This window comes from Miniopterus natalensis, chromosome 1 (assembly GCF_054644295.1).
Source record: "Miniopterus natalensis isolate mMinNat1 chromosome 1, mMinNat1.hap1, whole genome shotgun sequence".
NCBI lineage: Eukaryota > Metazoa > Chordata > Mammalia > Chiroptera > Miniopteridae > Miniopterus > Miniopterus natalensis.
Genome location: NC_142081.1, coordinates 39,559,800 through 39,581,231, shown reverse-complemented (window position 1 = coordinate 39,581,231; position 21,432 = coordinate 39,559,800). Strand labels below are relative to the sequence as shown.

At 43.5% G+C, this 21,432-nt stretch overlaps 1 protein-coding gene across 1 annotated transcript in view; it reads left to right on the top strand.

The window, feature by feature from the left end:
• IQCH (IQ motif containing H) overlaps positions 1–21,432 on the top strand; it is a 113,065-nt gene that overhangs the window by 46,363 nt on the left and 45,270 nt on the right. The window contains 2 exon segments of the mRNA XM_087814423.1: positions 3,449–3,640; positions 18,295–18,415. Of these exon segments, the coding sequence (XP_087670549.1) occupies positions 3,449–3,640; positions 18,295–18,415 (313 nt within the window).

The following is a 21,432-nucleotide window of genomic DNA, read 5'->3' as shown; positions in this document are numbered from 1 at the left end:
ACAAGCGAAATGCATTTTTAAACGATACAATTTCGCACGTGTACATTACATTAAATAATTTTTAAAACTCTACAATGTATGTGCAATATTTACATCAAGTCTTACTTTCATCTTCACTGGTGAGAACTCAGGCAGCCTTTGCCATGAAATATTGTAGAACTTTAAAAGTTGATTATGGTTAAATATGCAGGCACGTTCAATGCAGTAAAACCTTCCTATAACGCTGGTGTTCAGAAGTAGGATTTATTTATTTATTTATTTATTTATTTTTATTTATTTATTACCCTCACCCTAGAATATTTTTTCCATTGCCATTCAGAGAGAGAGAGAGAAAGAGAGAGAGAGAGAAACATTGATGTGAGAAAGACACATCAACCAACTGCCTCCCGCACGTGCCCGGAACAACTGGGGCCAGGGATCGAGCCTGCAGCTGAGGCACATGGATCCAACTGAGGCATGTGCCCTTGACCAGAATCCAACCCGGGACCCTTCAGTCCATAGGCCAACACTCCAACCACTGAGCCAGACAGACTGGGGCCAGAAGTAGGATTTAAATCTTTCTTATAGACACATCAGATTTGAGGGATGTCACTTCACCATAGCATGTGCAAACTGCATCACATTAAACAGAGGTATAACCGATTTCAGCTCTACTTGTTTGGGAAACGTACCTCTGAGGTCATCAAGAATTGAAGTGCTCCACTGAGATTTTTCCAGATAGTGACTGCCCTACCCAATCTATCTGAGTGTGTCAGCATTTTGAATTCACAGATGGCGATGAATCAATAGCACTGACTTTTACCGATGTGCATCATAAACTTAAAGCTGGTGAAGGAAAGCTGTGATCGTTTTAATTTAGGTTAATAAATATCCCTGACTATCAGTTGGATTTTAGTAGTAGTCATTTTTCTACTTCTGCTCTGTATCAGTATAAAATAAATGGCAACTTAAAGCTATATTACATCTTTTGAACAGATAGACTCAAACAGAAAGTGATCAATGTTTGGAAATAGTGTAAAGTCATTTGGTTCATGATTAAGTGGTTTATCTATTTATTTTTAAGTCTAGGGTGAGCACCATAAGCATTTCCTGTTTTGATCCATAAAGTAACCATGCAAGCTTTCTTTCTGGCATGTGCTCCATATGAAATATTGACAGCTTTGGTTAAATAAGCAAAAATGGCAATGCTATTTTAAAGCACTGTTCAATTTTCACTTAGAGATAGCACATAATTCTTTCCCGTGGCGCAGTCTCTACAATACTATTGATCCTTTTCATTACTGTCGGGGATCCACCAAGAGATGCCCATTTAGAGGATTCTCAGAAGCAACAAATAATAGGATTTGGAAGAAACAGATGATAATTTTGTTAGTAGTTGAATCTCTGAATATACAATATATCTAAATATACAATAAAAATGCTATGCCAGAACACCTTCCCTTACACCAGCGAAAGAGTTTTTATAAAATATTAGCACGCCAAAGACAATTTCTGCTTCTGCAAAGTATGATCATAATACAGCAAAATATGATGAGATATAGAGTCCATCTTCTCAACATAACACTAGAGAAAGAAGGGATATAACTTTGGAAGGCACACTAAAAAACCTTTGTAGGCTATGCTCACAGCCATATGGTATGTAGACCAGAGTACTTATCATTTAAACACCCAAATTATCCACAGACACTACTTGATAATTAGGGAGCTAAGACAATTCCATTTTCACCCTAATTGAATACCCCATGGTTGCACGGGGCTTCCAGGGATCCCGAGAATGCCCATTTTGCTATCACTTCCACACTGCTGTGTAGTGTGACATCCCCAGGAAGATCTGCTGAAAAGATACAACTCAAGAGAACAGATTGTACCCTTAATCAAAATAACTGTAATCTTTCAGCTCTAGACTTCAGCAGAACCACAATCTTGAGTCCTTTCACACTCTTTAGCGGAAAATAATAATAATAATAATCCATTTGGTGAAAAAAGTCATCAAAAGAGAAGAGAATAAGAGTGTTGCAGCCACAGCCAGGTAGCTCAGTTGGTTAGAGCGTCATCCTGATACACCAAGGCTGTAGGTCAGGGCACATACAGGAAACAACCAATGAATGCATAAATAAGTGGAACAACAAATTGATATCTCTCTCTCATCATTAAAAAAAAATTTTTTTTTAAGAGTGTTGCAGAGACCTCCTTAAGTACAGGAGACCATGGCCAAGAACAGCAGTAGTAGGCTCAGCAGAGCGAATGCCTAGTATTGCTTTCTGGGAAATATAGACTGGAAAGTCCAATGAAAAGACCAGGAAAAAAACCATTTTGTGATTTAATGAATTATTTTCCTCCAAGGCTCTACTAGAACAGTATGACTTATAATTAAGTAACCTTGCTTTACACTTTTATCTGATTCAAACTTATCCCAAGTGGCTTATTGACAGTAAGGAAAGCTGCTCCTCTTGGAACTTCTTTCTGCACCCACCTCTCTCTCCTCCTCTCTGCAAGTCGGACCCGGCAGCGCAGTGCAGGGACAGTGAGCGTGCATGTTGGTGGAGTGTCTGCTGTGCCGCTCAGTGCCATATGATTGTGGGCAAGTCATTCAGATTTGCTGAGTCTCACTTATTTATCTATGACATGAAACTAAAAATAGTGCCTGCCTCATAGGGCTTGTGAGTATTAATGAGAAAACTCATGTAAAGAGCTTAGTCTAAGGCCTGGCTCCTACTGAGAGTTCAGCAGTGTTAGATATTATCATTATTATCATCACAATATTAGAGCCTGAACTTTTATCCCTTAAACTTCCACGTTACTGAGCCCAGTTTTTGAGATAATACTGCTTTAAATAAAATGTAGGATGGGTGTGTATCCCAGGAAAGTTGCTTCCATGAATGTTTTATCTCCTTCACCTGTCATGTTCATATAATACATATAATGTAAAACACTTGGCTAAATGGCCAGCCAAACAAATGCTTTTCACGTACGTTAATGTGGAAAAAGTTAAATGTTTTATAGGTTATAACATTTAAAAACTCAACAAAGCACCAAAAATTTATAGTCTTGAAAACTATAAAAACAAATCACTTGAGGAATCAGTAAGTAAACACATAATTCTCTGAAAAAGAAAACAATACCAAGATCCAGCTACAAGTAATCAAGGATTCTTTATTTTGCCTTGAAAAGCAGGCAAATGATAATTTCAGAGTTTCTCATAAGTAATACTATACTTTTAGACATGCCTTTGGCCCATTGGTTAGTGATTTCTTCACATGATATATATATATATTCACATTATAAATATATATAGATATATATAAAACTTCTTCCAATCTGCCTTAATAACTAGAGGATTACCAAATGAACAGACCATTTAAATAGAGAAATACAACTGAGCTAATACAATAAAAAGGAATCCAGGACACCAGCTATAGTACCTGTTGCTGTGTCTTCCTCCCCACAGATGATAGAACAGCTGGGTCAGCTGGTCACCGATCACCTGGAAATCCAACGCTGGCTCTTTAAGATGGACTATGAGTTTGGAGGAAACGGGACTGCATTTTGTGACATTCTTTCCCACCTCAAGTGCAGCAAGTGGATCCTAAAGGAGCGCAGCAGATACAGCCACGAAGACTGGAGCAAGAAATGGGCACAGGTGAGTATCCCGTGGTGACATAAATCCACAGTGTGTAAGGAGATGAAGCAAAAGGCTCGGCGAGGAGATGAAGGCACTTTCATCAGGGCTCAGTAGTGTCACCTGCCAGCAGTGAGACCTTAGGCAAACCACTCTGCCTTTCTTGGGCAATGGGGTTGACCAGGTTATTTTAAATGTCCCTTCATTGGGCCCTAAAAGTCTTCATTCACATCTTCCAATTGATTATGATAATTAGGAAGTAATTTTTTTAAATCGTAGTCAGGTAACATTACAAGTCTCATCATTTGCTCTAAGTGGGTCTCGATCACATGCTTCTAACAACTGACAGTAATAAGCTAGCCACGCTTTATTATGAGAGAGAAATTCTATTAGTAACTGGTTGTCACCTGGAAGCTAATGTATAATAGCTCCTGTCAGCAGTCTTATGTTTCTGAAGACAATTCAAGAAAATTTATGTAACTGCTGGTCCCTGTGAGATGTTGAGAAATTAATACATCCTGGCCAGAAACTCTCCAGGCCGAAGCTGAGCAGTAGGGAGGAAGTCTCAGCGCACGAGTGGACGTGCGAAGAATTTTCCATCTTCCAAGTGTGTTGGTGGGAGAATGAACTGTACAATTTCTTAGTCCGTTCCAAACCTGCTTAATAATTAAAGTAATTTTATATGGCTTGATGTGTAAATGAAACCCACCCTTCTCAACGCTGCCTCACTTGGCATCCAGAGGTCTAGACCAGCCCGGTTTCTCTTAACCCCAAATCTGTGCCTCGGCTGACCTGCTGGTGACAGCGCAGATGCAGACGCAGGTGCAGATGCCCTTCCCGGGCGCCCTGCCTGCTGGTGCGCGTGGCCGTGGCCGTGGGCTGCGCGGGGATTGCTCCCCCTCTGCCTGCGAATCAGGACGCGGGGGGGGCGGGGAGAGGGGGGCACTCCAGAGAGAGCCGCGTTATTCTCGGGAAAGTGAAGCAAGGAATAAATCTAGGGAACAGTCAGAAGGGAGAGTTCCCTTTGACAAATGTGACCGTTCTCCCTGTGATCTATTCTGGGCTTTTCTTCCCCCTCCGTCAGTGAAGGGACTAAATGCAGTACCTGTCACGGCCAGCTCTTTACATATTATTTAAAGGATACCAAAGTGAATTACTCTTCTAGAAAAAAAAAATAAAACAAGGAAAATGTATTTAATTTTGAGGCCCATAGAGGTTTCGCTTGTGTTCTCTTTGAACTGGATTTTATTTCATACCGTATAGAATTTTCTTTTTAAAGCAAAACTGTTGAGAGTCAAGGATGAAAATAAGACTTTTTCACTTAAAAAATTGAAATGTTAGTGTGCTGGTCTCAATATTTCAAGCCAATTTTTTTTTTTTTTAATTTTCCTGAAACCAGACTGTGATGAATTTTAAATGTTTGACTTTAAGTATAAAAAATATTTAAAATATTGACATTGGCTGAATTGCACTTAGAAGCCTGACTATATATTATTTAATTTCAATTATTTTCAACTATACCATTTTAAATTGTCACCAAGTACACTTGGCATTATTGTTAATGTTATTAAATGTGAAACTCTTGAATAATTAATAATCTACCTAAATCATTTTTTAACTTAATAAGGAAAAAATAATTACTCAGAAATCTTTTTATTCTCTGAAACCTGTGCTTAGCCATGGCCATTTTGGTTAGAAACCAAAAATAAAAAATAAAGCAGCTCTGGAGAGCCTTTGGGGGGAGGTGGGCAACGAAACTATTGACATTCTTTTGCCTTCAAAGTGAAATTGTTTTCAGAGTGGAAGTGAGCTGCAGTCTCCATTGAGTGTAGCTATTGAGAATTTAGGATTAGAATTATCCTTTGTTCCAGGAGACCATCGTAATGGTGCACATTTAGACATCAAAGCATTACTTTATGAGCACAGGCATGTTTTAATGTCCTATTACAGTTTGTAGACCTGTTTCTTTTGATAATGAAGATGTTGTGTCATCAAGCCTAGCCCGGCACATACAAAACATATGCTGGCAGGTTATTAAAATTTTCAGCTTCTTGATGAAAGACTATCCTGCAGGCTAAGAGTCCAGAGAAAGACTCCATTCTGGGAGAATTATTAGAAATGAGATTATGACTGTAAGCACTAAATTATGTTAATACTTACAAATAGCATCATTTGCATAGCAGTTTATGACACGATACCATGATTTTTCTCATTGGTATGTTGTAGGCAACAGATTAAAAACAGGGCTGTTTATGGCAGTCAGAACTGTTTTGAGAATCTCTTGCGTCTTATGCAGATATTGGTTTTAGATGGAGGCATGATTCAGCGCAGACTCAAGGACCCAATATAAAGATCCTCTTTTTTTCCTTCCTATCTGGTTTAGAACCAGTTATTTAACTGGTGGCAGTTGAGACTTGAAACAAAGTCAACAAATGTTGAAGACCTGTAGTCACATTTTGAAAATCAGCAGAGACATGGAGGTGATTTTAGGAAAGGCAGAACGCTACATGGTGGCCACAGTGAAACAGGGCACAAATCTCTTTTTTCGTGGTGGCTGGTACAAACCTTAAACTGAATTCTCCAAAAGGTTCCAGTAAACTCACTCACTTAAGTACTCAATGCTTGTTAATGTGTGATGAATCCACACACTTGCTTACACTCCAAACTCCCCACCTGCCAGTCGGAGGCACTTCTTTTCATTTAGGAATAAAGGCTTAGGTCAAGGAAGCACACTCGTAGGGGAAAGGCCTTTCTGGACACACTCACCTAAGACAGGGTAGGGAGAGGCAGGGAGACATTTGCTGTGGGACCAGTCCTTCTTGTGGCATTTCCTTCTTATTTCTTTTTTTAAAGGATAAATCTTCCCTCCCTTATTCCTGGGGAACTGGCTTGGTGGCAGTGATGCTACTGGTGACACTGCTTTTAGAGAGATCTTCGTAGAGCAGTTTCTCTGTCTAAAGAGCTAAGCCACTTTGCTTTGGGTTTCTCTGTGCAGACCTTCTTTGGGCCTCTGTTTCCCCGGATGGATGGTGTGTAGAGGTCTTGGCAACACAATTTTACCGCTTACAAGAAAAGGGAGAAAAAGGAAATTGAACTGGCTCTAAGCTACTATATAATATTGCTATTTTAGCCCTTGGCAAGAGCAGTTTTACCTGTACTTGTACTTTGGTGTACTTTGTTAGACATTTTAAATTAAATTGGAGATCACCAAGGGGGAATACACACACACACACACACACGCACACACACGCACTAATTCAAGGCACCCAAGCCTAGAAAAAGTAGAATAAACCACAGGAGTTTTGCTTCCTTGTAGAACTAAGTCAGCAAACCAAATACACTATTATAAAAGAGAACCGTCAATCAGTAAGTGCCTTAGAACTCCCTAGGCTCCTTGTAAAGACCTCCATCCATTCAGATGGCCATGTAACTGGGTCATAGGAGCCACTATTGGATGGTTGAGCTTGGTGCTTTGAATAGAATTTAGTTGGTATTTATTAGGTGATCCCGAAGAACCATAACCCTATAACCACATAATATTTTGGAAAAGTTAAAAGGTAATAAAACAAGATTAAAGGTATATTTAATCAAATAAGTACAAAACCCCTTTTCCCAAGTATAGTTGTTTTCAGGTTTGTGTATTAATTTCCAAATGTACTGTGTTTATTTCTGATAGCTACAGTAATAGTGTATATGCTATTTAAACATCAGATCTTCAGCATTCTCCACGTTTACATGTGGTCGTCCCAATTAATGGGTGTATAATTTTCCCTCATGTTGATTTACTCTACCATGTTAAACCATTCAACTAAGTTGAAAATTTAGGTTATTTCCAGCTTCCTTTTTTTTTTTTAGATGTCAAAATACATCTTATAATTGCTACTAGATTACTAGCAAGAGATCCTTTTTTCATGTCCTTATTTATTATTAGTTTCTTATATCAGAAACACAACATCTTGGTATTAAGAGAAAAATCAAGGTTTTTAAGGTTAAGAACATATCTAGGATATCATTTTCCCCTAATCATTAAGCTACATACCAATGATTATTCATCTGTTATTTATATTTATTTTTATATCGTAAAAACTTGACTTCTTTTGTAGATCCACGAATATACTGTTAAGGTCTTGGCATTTCTTTGTATTTAATAATAACAATAATAATGGCATTATGGAATACCAGCTGGGTATCAGGCATTTCAGAACTTTACATGAATTGTCTCATTCAATCTCAGAAAAACTCTAAGGTTTTTATTCATTTACTTCCACACCACTTTGAGAAGGAAGGTATTGTTATTCTGTTTACAGATGGAGAAACTGATCTTTGGGAAGTTGGGTGACTTGCCCAAATTCATATAGCTGTGGTTGTGCCTAGTTTGAAACCCACATCCACTCCTCCAGGCCCAGTGTTCTTGCCACATTTAGAAAAGACTCCTTGTTTGAAAATCCCAGAGAAGTGGTCCCTGCCATTGGGACCCACTACCCTTGTGGCAGGTTTTCTGTTTTCTACAGAGACTTGTGAAAAACACAAAGGTCCCTGGAACACAACAGCCATTGCTCTCAAATGTCCACAGCCCAGGCATACAGAGGTTACTAGAGGGGGACCATGGGCTCTCCAAGTCCCTGTCTCTTCATCTATAAAAAGGGATAATATTGGTACCTGCCTGGAGGGGAGGCGGTAAGAATTAACTGAGATAACCCTTGTGAATTGTCCAGCAATGTACTTAGCACATCATAGCCTTCAAGAAATGCTCCCTGTTACTATTAATATTACCATAAAGTTGTATCACAATTAAATTGCAAGTAACATTGACCGAGTCTACACAATATGATCTTTGTTTGATGATTTAGAAGGTCTTTTAAGGCCTTGTAGGATTTCAGAATATTTTTCTATGCATCAATTATCATTATATAAAATTGTGGCTGTTGAAGATCCAGAATGGTGACCCAATTGTGCCTACCTGCTTATTTACCCGGATAATACCTTCAAAAGAATAAACTTTGATGGCTCCCTGGCTTCTTATCATTTGAAAAGAGAAAATGATCCCAGTTACTTGAACTTTCTGCATGTTGAGTAAAGAGGCATTGACCTGATAGAGAATATTCTGACCATGAGACCGAGACCTGGTTGCTTCATTTTCCAGTTCCAGTTGGTGTCTTTTCTAATTAGTGTAGCAGCACGTCACCAAAATCATTGGAAAGTCTTAATCATTTACATATTTCCCTTATCTCTGAAAATGACTTAGAATGTTTTCTTCCAGTTCAATGGTTATTTTCATGAAGCTGCCAGGGTTGGGTTTGAGGTGCTTCTCTGCGCCTGAGGAAGATGACAGGAGAGCGAAAATTGCCTCCCCAAGTTAAATGAAAGCCGGGTCCCCCTTCTGAGGACCTATAATAATCAGCTATACAAGCTGTTGGTTTGTGTGTCCTATTGATTTAATATGCTTCTAATCAGTACATAAAGCTATGGGCCTGCAGTGTTAATTTTTCATATGCTTACAAAGTACCCTTTGATTTTCTGTCACACGTTAATTACAGCGTTTTGCCATTAAATAGGAAGCTTTGTGTAAACTAATTACTAGGTAATCATTGTCTACTGCAAAGCGTGCTGTTTGTACCTTTTATTTTATTCTAAAAATGCACACATCTCGCAGTCTGGAAACACTCTACCTTCCAGCCATTAGCTCTCACTAATTCATAGCATTATTGTGGTGAGAGTGGAGGAGTTGTAATTGTTGTGGTATCAGAGCTGTTAATTACCGGAGTAAACAGTTGAAATGGTGCCAAGGTCTATTGTACAAGGCAGAGAAAAGGAGGTTTAAATGTTACTCCCGCCATCTGGGGACCGGGGGAGAGGCAAATGCTCGGGAACAGCAGTGAGGCGCTATCGCCGCCTCAGCTCCAGGGTTGGCAGCCATATGGATCCAGAATATTCTGAATCAATTGAATTTAACTGCCAGTTTTTCGCAGTAACAGCGTGGAAGGAAGGAATAAAGCAAGGGATGAGAGGAGCGGGGATCCGTTAGTGTTTTCACATCCAGGACGCCCCTGTTGGAGCCCTTCTGGAAACGTCTGCCCTGCTGAAAGCCACCGAGCAGGCAGGGGCACTTGGAACAGACTCCGGGCGAGCGGCCCTCTCCTCGGCCCGCGACTGTGCCATTTGCTTCCGGTCATCTGTCCCCCTGCCCCTCGGGGGAGAGGGATGCCCTTGAGAAGACTGGGACTTTCGTGAAATTGTGCGAGATCAAACGCAAATCCCCACTTTGGGGATTCACTGATTTATTCCCCTGGTATTTTAATAAACATGGTCTGTAGAAAGAAAACAATAATAAATATGTCATGCTATTCCGTCTGCCTTAGGTACTTACATCCATACATGTGGGAATCTCAGAAAATCAGCCCCTCACTCTGATCTTTTAAAGTAGATGCTTGCTCATTCCTTTCACATGAAATTAAAATATAATTTCTCCTGGCAGTCTCTGGTTTTACTCCACCAGTTCACCCTTCTGCCCTGCCACTTGAAAGGAAAATTAAGTCCAAAGGATGCACGTGTTTTCTTTTATTTTTAATTTTCAATTAAAGAGCTTCCTCAGCTTATGCAATTTTTTCAACCAGGGATATTTCTCGAACTGGAAAGAGAGGAACCGATTACCAATAATAATAATTATAGCTACTTCCACTTATGGCTGACTTTTATTTTATTTTATTTTTTATTTTATTTTATTTATTTTTTTTTTTTACTGCTGATTTTTAAACCAGATGGTTTCTGCTTTCAAATATTGAGTCATCTTTAAAGCAGTCATATGTATTTACTTGATGTCACTCATATTTAACATAATTTCCTTCAAACTCATTTTCCAACATTAAAAATATATATTTTTTAAATCTGCCACTTGCTGTAACTACTTTTTACTATCATTCCCAAAACATGAACGTATTCTTCTTTTTTTAAACCACCCTGGATTATTTATTTTTAATTGTTCCTTTAGCAGATGTTGAAGTCATTTAGGGTGTAGTGTAAACAACTCCTTTAAAGAGAGCGATCACAGACCGCCACACACGCCATGAACCAAGGACGGCGTTTGTCAGGCTTTTATGTCGGCGGTCTTGGCCCCGGGAAAATTTTTTCCTGCTTTTGTGTATGTGCGAAGTTCAATTACGGAATTTCAAGAACCGCTTAATCTTTATCTATCGAAACCCCGGCGTGCAGCGAGACTGGGTGAGCCTAGAAAGAAAACCACGGCCCCCTGTGGGGAGGGGGGGAGAGAAACAGCAGTTTAAGTGCTGGAAAGTTGAACAGGAATGAACCTTTCTAGAGTTTCTGGTTGGGGCGACACAGTTGTGCTGAGCTTTGGAATGGAGGTGCGACATATGTGCCTCAGTTGGACAAAACGCTTCTCAAGTCAAATCAACTGCTAGGCCTGCGCGCTGGTGCAAGGTGGAGGCCCGGGTAATGAGGGACAGACTCCTGGAGAAGCGGCGAGTGGATAATGCCACGTAAGTATGGAATTATATACCGCGTTTCACCATTCTGTTTAATGACAGCCGCCACCGCAGCGAATCACTTGCCACACAGCCGAAATGGGCCATTAGCTATCAAGGGAAAATTGTCTTTGCCGCTTTCAGCAGATGGAGCAAATATTTTACAAAGCAATTTTACATACCAAAAACATTTGTGTGCCTTGGTAATGTTGGCTGTTTTACATTATGTTACCTTCTACAGCAGCATAATTTTCCATCTCATCGAAGGCAAACTTGGCATTTTTGATTTTTAAATTCTCAATTAACAATTAAACATGGAGTACTAAAGCAGCCTTAAACTTTAAGTAGGTGTGGGAAGTAGTTTACGACTTGCCGAAGACGTTTCATTTTTTCTTCACCCTCTCAGCATATTTTTGCACTCTAAAGAGGGCCTGTTTCTAATCATCTTAATGGAGAGGAATGCGTGAAAACTCCACTGCCGATCACAGAATGAGAGCAACCAATGCCTAGGAGTGATCATAGCATCTGCTGGCTTCCAGCATCCATCATGGATTCCACAATCCATCGTTCCGCCCACCCACTTGTATCAGTTTAAAATGGTTAACTTTCAAGTAATAGCAAACCCAACTCAAAAGAGCTTTAAAAATAGAGAATTTATTATCTCAACTAACTGAAAATCCAGTCATTGGTCTGGCTTCCGACAAGGCTTAATCCAGTGGCTCAGTATCAGTAAGGATCCAGTTACTTTGCATTTCTCCTCTGCACTTAGCATGATGTCTGCTCCATCCCACAACTGGCTGTCCTCAGGGTTAAAGACGGCTACAGTGGCTTCTGGAGCTTGTCCTTGGTCAAGGCAATAGGAAGAGAGGACATCTCACCTGGTAGCTTTCTCAGGGGACAGTGAAGCCTTTCTCGGGAGGCCCCAGCAAGCGCTTCCTAACATCTGAGTGGCCTGCGTGGGACACGCGCCCTTCTTGAACCAATGACTGTGGCCAGGGCCTGGCTTTGCTAGCCAGGGGTGCACCCCTGGAGCTGAGAGTGGAGTTGTTCTCAATCAACTTGCATAGCTAACAATGGGATAGTGGCAGTTCCTAAAAGGAAGTTTGGGACGTCATTACCCTGAAAGACGGACAAAGATGCCAGCCAGCCAACAGCAAATGTCCACTCTACCACTTTTTCATAAATTTGACAGCACAGACTTCGCCTCCCGTGTGGATGACCCAATCCAACCCAGAGTGACCATTTATGCCCACTGATGGCAGTTCCAGATCCCAATGCGCTCTGACATCCTGGTAGCAGCTGGATTTGAATCCCGGCTCTGCTACTTCATGTCTGTGTGACATGAAATGGGAAGAGAGTAACCACCTCATAGAATGGCTTTGAGATAATAAATAGAAACCCCCTGCTTCAGCCATGCCACTTGGTCAACCAGCTTTCAATAAGTGAGAGTTGTTATGCTACCTAAAAAATGTCTATAGGGGTAAAAAGTAGTCCGTGCACAGCAAACTCACCCTCGAATTTGGAATCCCCCCCTTCTCTCCATCTCTGTGCCACTAGCGAACTGAAACCCTGAGCGCTTTCCGTGGCGTCTCACACGTTGCCCTCTGAAAGGGGCCGCAGCGGTGGAGAGCACTCACCCAGGGTCAGAAGGCAGCCGGAGAGTTCCCGCGGTCCCCGTGCAGGAGTGTGGAAGCCCCGGCCCTCTTCTGCTACATGAGGCATTTGCTTGGAGAGTCCATATGGCCCCTTTCAACCCTGACAGTCTTGCTTAGTTTCCAGATCACTTTCTTGTCCTCTTGGCCTTATGCCACCCTCCATCCCTCCATTTAGTGACATTAGAAACCTCTCTGAAGCAGGACCATCGAGATAGGTCCCTTGGTTTCTCTTCTGAGCGCCACCAAACAGTGTCTGATGTGGGAGACTGCAGGTGATTAGCCAAGAAGTTATTTTGCTTAACTCACCACTGCAGAGCCAGCACAAAGTCTTCTAAGATAAAATGAGTTTTGTGGGACTGATATTTAGAGCATTCTAATTTGTATTCCTTCTTCCTCCCCTCCTATCCGCCCCAACACACACACACACCCACACACACACAGAATTTACTTGAGAAAGTTAACTCTCTGGAGTGTGAAGTAGCTTTAGTCCGTATTAAATTGGATATGCCAGCAGCTCCCCCTGAGATGTTCTGAATTTCCTTCAGTCAAATATCTCTTCCTTTAAATTTATACTTCCTTGATAGAAAAAGAGAGAGAGTTGAGAGGCAAGGTCCATACATCCCGGAACCCTCCAAGGTCATAACTACTGTTGCACCCTGAGGGATAAGTGTAGGCACTGGACAAAGGGTGACAAGGCTGCGCAGAGGTGCCGATGGGGCTCAGGTCTCTACAGGATGGGAATGGCTCTAGAGTCATCAGCTCCACAAAGGCCAGCAGCTAATGTGATGGCCCAGGGCCAGGGCAATCGTGATGAAATGAAAATCTGGAAGTCTAATTTTTCCCAAAAAGTAAAGGGTGTTTTTCTAACATTTATTTATTGTTCTCAAGGTATATACTTTCCACAGCCCCAGAGCCATGAGGTCTCAGGGATCCGCTCCACATGGGTGATAGGCAATCTGAAACACTGACTCAGTGGGTCCATCACCTTGATGCGAGTCAATGAAAACAAGCTTTCAAACTACTGACTCCCAAGTTTGTAAGATGGAGAACATGTGGCCTGGTTGCTGGCCTCTAACAGACTATGCACACACACACACACACACACACACACACACACACACATATGCACACACACTTTGGGAGGTTGAAAAAGTAGAAAAGAAAGCAGACCAGCAATGGTTCCCCCAACTCCATTGTTCTCTGTTTTCAGTCATGTGTTGAAAATCACCCGATAACAGGACCTGACAACTCAGCAGGTGATTTGACACAAGCCTCTTCATTCTAGGTGCCTCCGCTTCCCATTTGTAAAGCAGGGACAACACTGTGCTGGCCTCAGCGTTACTGGGAGGACTGAATGAGGTCATGATGTGAGCCTGCTGTGGCAGGAGAGTGTATTTTACAAATGCTGTTTGATAGTTCGCATGAATCTAGGGTTTTGTCTGGTCGTGTGTGTGCACATGTATGTCTGTGTGTGCATCCGTGTGTGTCTCTGTGTACTTAAGTTTATTCAAAAGAGAATGAACCTGAATAGCTATAGGTCTTCCCTTACAAGCATCTACCCTTACAGTTGTAGTAATTATGTTTGTACTGTGCAGAATGATACTCACTAGAAAACAGAAACTGCCCCCAAGACCGAGAACTCACATCCGACATCAGGAGGCCTTTGTGACAACAGAGCCCTTCTTGCTCCTAGGGGAGAGGTGTCCCCAGCTTGTCAGACCACGGCTGCGGTGGAGTCCTTTGCACCTGGACTTGAGCTCAGGCCTCACCCACCCATTCACAAGCATCTCCAGCAGACAGTGTGCTGTTGAGGGTTGTTTGGGGGGGTGGGGGGCAAGGGGCGGGGTAAATTGAATCTCTTACACAGAATGTCATTTGCTGCCCTTTCTCCTCGATTATATGAGTTGCAGATCCTGCAGTATTCTTTTTTTTTTTTTTTTTTTGGTAGAGATAGAAGGATAGTTTATTGGTATTAAGGCCACTCTTAGTAGAATCCTTGTATTTCCTATCAGGTGCTTTCAAAATAAATAAGTTAACAATTTAGTATCCCCCCATTATCTGTTTCCATGTTTTTTCCTTAGAGAGGTAATCATGGCCCCGAGATGCCTCTGTATGTCCCAAGGTCCCCCACTGAACGTCACCCCACCTGTGCCCCCACAGTGGACTTCTCATGAGAGGACACAAGTCACCCTCCAGTTCCCACAGCAAACCTTCCTCTAGGAAATGTGCCCCACGCTGTGGCTTTGTGCACGGCACCCACACGGCGGGTGAGGCCGAATGGCTGGCTCTGTGAGCAGAGGGGATGGTGGCACCTGGCACAGTGTCCGGGTGCTTCCCTCATGCTGCAGACTTACGAGTCCATTACTGGCCCCCCACATAGCCTGTTGCATCTGAGGTGACACTTCATAAATGTCACCTCGTTTACCTTTGCAGTGCCCCTCAGAGGCAGGGAATCCCATAATATCCACCCAGGAAGAATTAGTGGTTCTTAAGTGGGCATCACCCAGGCGGTCTGGGCAGCAAGGAGGGAGCCCGTTTTGAATTTTCTCTTACTCGGTGACTTCAGCTGTTCAGGGCTGGGTCCCTGTGTTTACCACCACCACGATTCGTTCCGCAAACACCTAGTGCTCCCTGTGCCAAGCACGGGGGGGACTGACCTCAAAGCCACAGACCACGCCGCTAGGGAGCTGGAGAGCACAGAGAAAGGACACCCCACTGGGGTGGCAGAGAAGGCTTCCTGGAGGAGATGTGACCAGGAGGCGCAGAAGGAGCCAGCCAGGGGAAGAAGAAGAGAAAGGGAGGCAGACGTTGAGAGGGAGCCAGGGCCGCTGGGCGAGGCCGGGAGGCGGAGAGAACACCAGTGAGGCTCCACTGGGAACCAGAGGCAGGTCACAGAGGCCCTTCCTGGGGCGTCTTGCTGAGGAATTCGACTTGATCCTCAAGTTGATGGAGATCTAGTTTCAAGATTTAGGTGGCAAGGCTTTCACCTGCTCCTGCACCGTGTCCTCTCCATCTCCATCTCCCAAAGTACATGAACACTTTCCCCCCACCTAGTTCAGGAACTTAAAAGACCTGACATTCTGTAATTTCCCCAATATTTAAACTGCGCTAAAATACACATAACATAAAATTTACCATCTTAGCCACTTTTAAGTGTACAGTTGGGTGGTATTATGTTCATAATGTTGGGCAACCATCGCCACCATCTGTCTCCAAAACTCTCTTCATCTCATAAAACTGAAACTCTGCGCCCAGTAAACACTAACTCCCCACCCCCTGCCCCAGCCCTGACAGCCACCGCCATTCTACTGTCTGCCCCTGTGACTTTGATACCCCAAGTTCCTGTGAGTTTTTGATATGCGGATGAGTACATGAATGAATGAATGAATGAATGAATGAATGAATGAATGAATGAATGAATGAATGGATTTCTCTTTGATGTCTTGATGTGAATGACCACGTAACAGACCACCGGGCAGGTGGCTCAACACCTTTCAGACGTAGGGCAGAAGGCAGAGCAAAGAGGAGTCTCCACTGCCCGGGGACAGGGCCTGGCCTGCGCAGCCTCCTTCCTCGTCACTCGGTTTTCCCAAGCAGGGTGGGAACCCACAGCTGTGCTTCCCGGGCCCAGCTCTGGGGCACTTCATGAATCAGACAAAATTGGTTTTAATGGAAACAAGTGTAGAACAGAAAGATGAGCTTGGAGGACAGTGCTCAGAGAAGGAACAAAGGGGGGGGGGGGCGCTGGAACTGTGTCTTGTGCGCTTATTTGTGGTTAGATGCAGGCCGTTGGGAGGTGATGGAATGTACAATAAGAGCAAGACAAACAGGTGTACATCGCGCAAGATACAGGGGGGAGAGACCCACGGCTTCAGCAGCAACTTCCCTGCCTCCACCTCCCAGGACAGAGACTGGCCGCATGAGCCGGCCTCCCCAGCCCGTCCTCATGGACTCCCCACGCTGTGCGGGAGCCCGCCTAGACAGACGTGGTCCAGGGCACCCTTTCTTTCTCCTGACATTCTTGTTCTGTATGTCAAGCACTTGCTAAGCTAACTAATAAGACTCTCCTGCCAGGATTATCTGGATATTTCAGAAATTATTCAGATTATTTGGACCTGCCTAGAGTATATATATATATAATATATATAGTCTTAGATGCTTGTCTTCCTTTTTTTTAACCCTCACCTGAGGATATTTTTTCAGAGAGAATGGAAGGGGGGAGAGAGAGATCAACATGAGAGAGACACGTAGACTGCAATTGAGGTACATGCCCTTGGCCTTTAGAACCCAACCGGGGACCCTTCAGTCCGTGGGCCAGCGCTCTAACCACTGAGCCAGACCATCTAGGGCTCGGATGCTTGTCTTCTGGTGTAGGTTTTCAGAAGGCACTGGACCCAGAATGAACCAACGGTTCCAAGGAGCGGGGGAAGGGGAGGACAATCATTTTTTAATGTCGGGGAACTTGGAAATAAATAAGTTTACAGATTATTTCTAAGATTCCTTCTAGCCCCACTCTCCAAAGCTGATTCTTTTCCTGTTCTCCAAATTACTGAGTGTTCACTCATAGATTTGGAAGTTCCCAGAAGCCCAAAGCAAACCTGAGCTCTTCGTGCCAGTGTCCTGTGTTTTAAATATGAACACTGCCCATCAAATGGTTTTGTATCTATGGCCCTGCCCTACTTCTGGCAGAAATGAAATCTGAAGTTGGCTTCCATTTGAAAAATTTTAGCCAGTCTCTTCTCTTCGAAAATTTTTAGACCGTCTAAGATTATCCAAAAAGAAAAATTGTCCTGGCAAACTGAGGCTTTTTATAACAAAAAGCCAAGCTTCTTATTCATAAGAGGGTTTCCTACTGTTTCCGTTTTGACAGGAGGCTTTGTAGTTTGAGGTTGTTTTAGGATGCTATGGAGCCAGTCTCATGTCTAGTTAAGTGAGGCTGTGACTTACAGGGAATGCCAGGGGACTGAGGCCGGTCCTCTCCTCACCCCCACCTGCCCCCACCGAAAACCCCACATTTACAGCATCAGTCCTAAGTTTAAGGCATGGTTACATGGAGGCCCCCCAACAAGGGGGGCACAGTTTAAAGAGATAGAGGTGCCCAAGAAAGATCCTTCCCACTCTGTAATTTCTCCCGGGTCAGCCCTGGTAGTGTCATAGAGTAAAAAATACTCAGGTCCAAAGGATCTGGTTTTACATAATTAGAAACTGAGGCCCAGAGTGGGGAGGCACATCGCCCAGGGACACAGCTGGTCAAGCTGCCGTGGGTCTGAAACCAGGCTTGCCTGACACGCAGACAGAGGCTGCCTTTCAGAGACAACAGGCACTTGAGCAGCAACATTTAGGGGCCCAATCACTTTGAAATATGGAAACCGAAGTGGCTGGGAAAATAGAGAAACTTTTCAAAATGGCTTTCTGACTCTGGGTAAACAGTAAGCACATTTTTTTTTGCCTGTTGGAGGCCTGGTTTTTAATCACTCCACAAGCAGTTTTCATTTCTGTAGTAAAATTGCTTGTGGTTCTATTTAATTTGTTTCTGCAGGAGCCAGCTTTGGTGAAGCTCTCCGAGGAGCTGGCGGGCGTTTTAGCACAGCACGCTCAGCCAGTCAATGAGAAACGCTTCCCGGAGTGGAGGAAATTCCTCCACACGCTTCTCATTCAAGGTAAATAAGACTGGAAAGTTCCTATTGCGCATCGGTTTGCACGGCCTTGGATTCTAGTTTTGGGTCAACCCGGGGCCGATTTAAACACCTCACATCTTGCGTTGGTTTAGGAACGTGCTCCTACAGCAGACTCTTTCTCCTTTAAACGTTGCCAAAATATCTTGCACTCAGCCCCTTAAGTAAATAGGAACTGAGCACACCAAGCGTGACGCACACAGCTCAAGACTGCAGCCCCTTTCTGCACCACAGACTTCTGAGGGGGGGCTTTGCGATCAGATGACCCGGATCTGGGTCTCACCCACGACCATGAGCCAAGTCCCTGAGCCCTCGGAGGCCCAGTTTCTGCACTCGCCTTCTTCACAGGGTGGCTGGGAGGAGCCAGGGAAACAGACGTGGAAGATTCTACCATAGAGCCTGACCCCGAATAGGTCTTTAATCAATGTTAGTGTCCGCTTCCGTTTTCTACGAGAGTAGAAATGGTCTCACCTCCAGTTCTGAAGGTAGAATTTCTAAATAAGGATCCTTGACAGTCCCGGAACAAAGGCAGCCTGCATTCCTTTCATCACCTTCCTCCTCCTAACTCATCCTCATTTTCCAAGGATGTTAGGAGGTCGGTCGGTGAGGGAATCAATGGAGCGAATGATGTTTATCCCCAGTGGCAGGGGTCCCTGTGGGAATGTTGCACCCAGGGACACCCATGCAGTGCCCCTTACTCTGCAGGCGGTTACCGCGTAAGGAAGGCAGATATTCTTACATGCCTTCCACATGACTGAGAAGAGAAGGCTAGTATAACAGACTACAGAAGATACCTTCCCACGTGATAACAACGTATTAACAGCGATATGTAACAATGTCGTAATACTGTAATAGTACGTGGTAACAACTAGCGGCAACAGCACCACGGCGCTAATAGCAGTGACAGGAACATAAAAAGCACCAACCGTGCTTATTGTGTGCCAGGCACTGTTCTAAGTATGTGTATATTCATTACTCATTCATTCGGCCCTCCTCATAATGCTGTGAGGTGGGTGCCATTATCGCCCTTATCTAATAGAGGGCCAAACTTCAGTACAAAACATCAACTAACGCCCCCAAAATCACTCTGTTGATATGTAGCAGAACCAATAAAGGGCTACATCTGTGTTACTCCAGGAGTTTTCGCCAGAGCCGGTGGGTGTATCTATCAAGGAGCACATCCTCGGTCAGTGCAGGAGAGAGCATCAGAAGGACGGGCCTGTTGGAATACACTGGCTGGGGTGGGATGGACGGGCTTAGCCAACGCTGTTAATGAATTATTTAAGTCGGGCCGGATGGCCAGGCCTCTAACAAGAATGTTGCAACGGGGTCTTCTCAGGCGGGGGAGGTAATGCTGCGGGACCTCCAGTGTTCTCTCAAATCTAAATTTCTGTGATTCCGAAAATTTCCATATGCACCCATTGACAGAAAAGTAAAACTAAAAGAGTCAACCCCAAGCATAACTGGAAAACAATAAGGTACCTACAACAACAACAAAAGTGGTCGAAACTAAGGGATTCTTGCCCTGGCCGGGTGGCTCAGTCAGTTGGAGCATTGTCCTATACCCCAAAGGGTTGCGTTGCAGGTTCGAGCCCTGGTCAGGTCACATACGGGAGGCAATCGATTGATATTTCTCTCTCCCTCCTTTCCTCTCTCTCTAAAAGCAATGAAAGTATATCCTTGGTGAGGGTTAAAAAGAAGGGATTCTTTTTAAATTAGGAAGGGAAAACCATGAAGCTCTCCAGGTCCATCCAAGACAGGATGTTAGGAAGCTCCCAGACCTTCCCAGGTCAGCCTGCGAACCTTCCTCTAACCTTACGTATTTTCATGGGAGCTTTGTTGAACAGGGTTTTCCCAACCACTGTCCATCGCCCCTGAGCTGTAAAACCACAAGCGTAGGCTTTGCCTGACCCCCTGTTAATCTCTACCCTTTCTTTCAGCCACGCTGTAAACACTGCCTGTTTGTGGGAGGCAGAACTAGCTTTATTCAAGAGCCAATTTTATAAATGAAGAAACAGGCTCAAAGCTAAGAAGTGACTCGGGCAAAACCACACAACAAATACTGGTGAATGGGAACACAGTTAGATCCTACGACTTAAGGCACATCTTCAAAACCCAGCTCTAGCGAGTCATGTGTTTTCCAACCTCTGCCCAGCTCTGAGCCTAGAGCACACATCAGACCCACGTAAATGCTCACTGGCTGAACAAGGCTGTCCCACCGGGCCTTCCCACCCTATGGCCACCATCTCCCGCCATCTCCCACCATCGCCTGTTTCATGTCACTTCTGCTCTCTCATGTGTGCTTATGGCCACAAGATGCGCTACATATTTGCGTTACCATAGGGTTATATCAAAGGCAATACATTTAATACAAATAAGCTACTTAGAAGAAAAAAATCTGAGGTAATCATGCAAGTACAAAGGACAGCGTGTTTCCACTGAGGCCAGTGCCTTTCAAAATACAGGTGACAGCTAAAGCCACAAAGTCATCTAGATCAGAGAGACTCGATGGGCTTTTTTGTGGATTTTGTTGCTGTTTTGTTGCATTGACCTTGCTAACTCCCCAACAGCTGGTACAGGTACAGCACACACCAGCAGGCCTCATTTGAAGGAAAGCGTATCTCAAACCAACCAAAAAAAAAAAAAAGTCAGTTTTCCTTCTGAAATTCAGCCTTCTTTAGGGCCAGTTCCAACTACATTTATACACGTTTAAAGAAAGTGCCTCTGTATAAAATAACAGATGGCTGCATTTAAGAACCACTAACATTTCAGGATTTAACTGTGTGTGCTGCTCAAAGCCTGTGGGTGGAGGTCACCTCCCAGAACTTTTGTGAAAATAACAGACCAAGTTTATCTGAAAACTATCAGGCTCCTAAGCCCACCATGTCTAGGGGACACTTAGCTGCTTTTACTTTTAAATTACATCATCTAATTCTTTACAAGTAATACTTAATTTTTTTTTCCATAAAAGGGACATATACAGTAAGATTTATGTTAGGCCT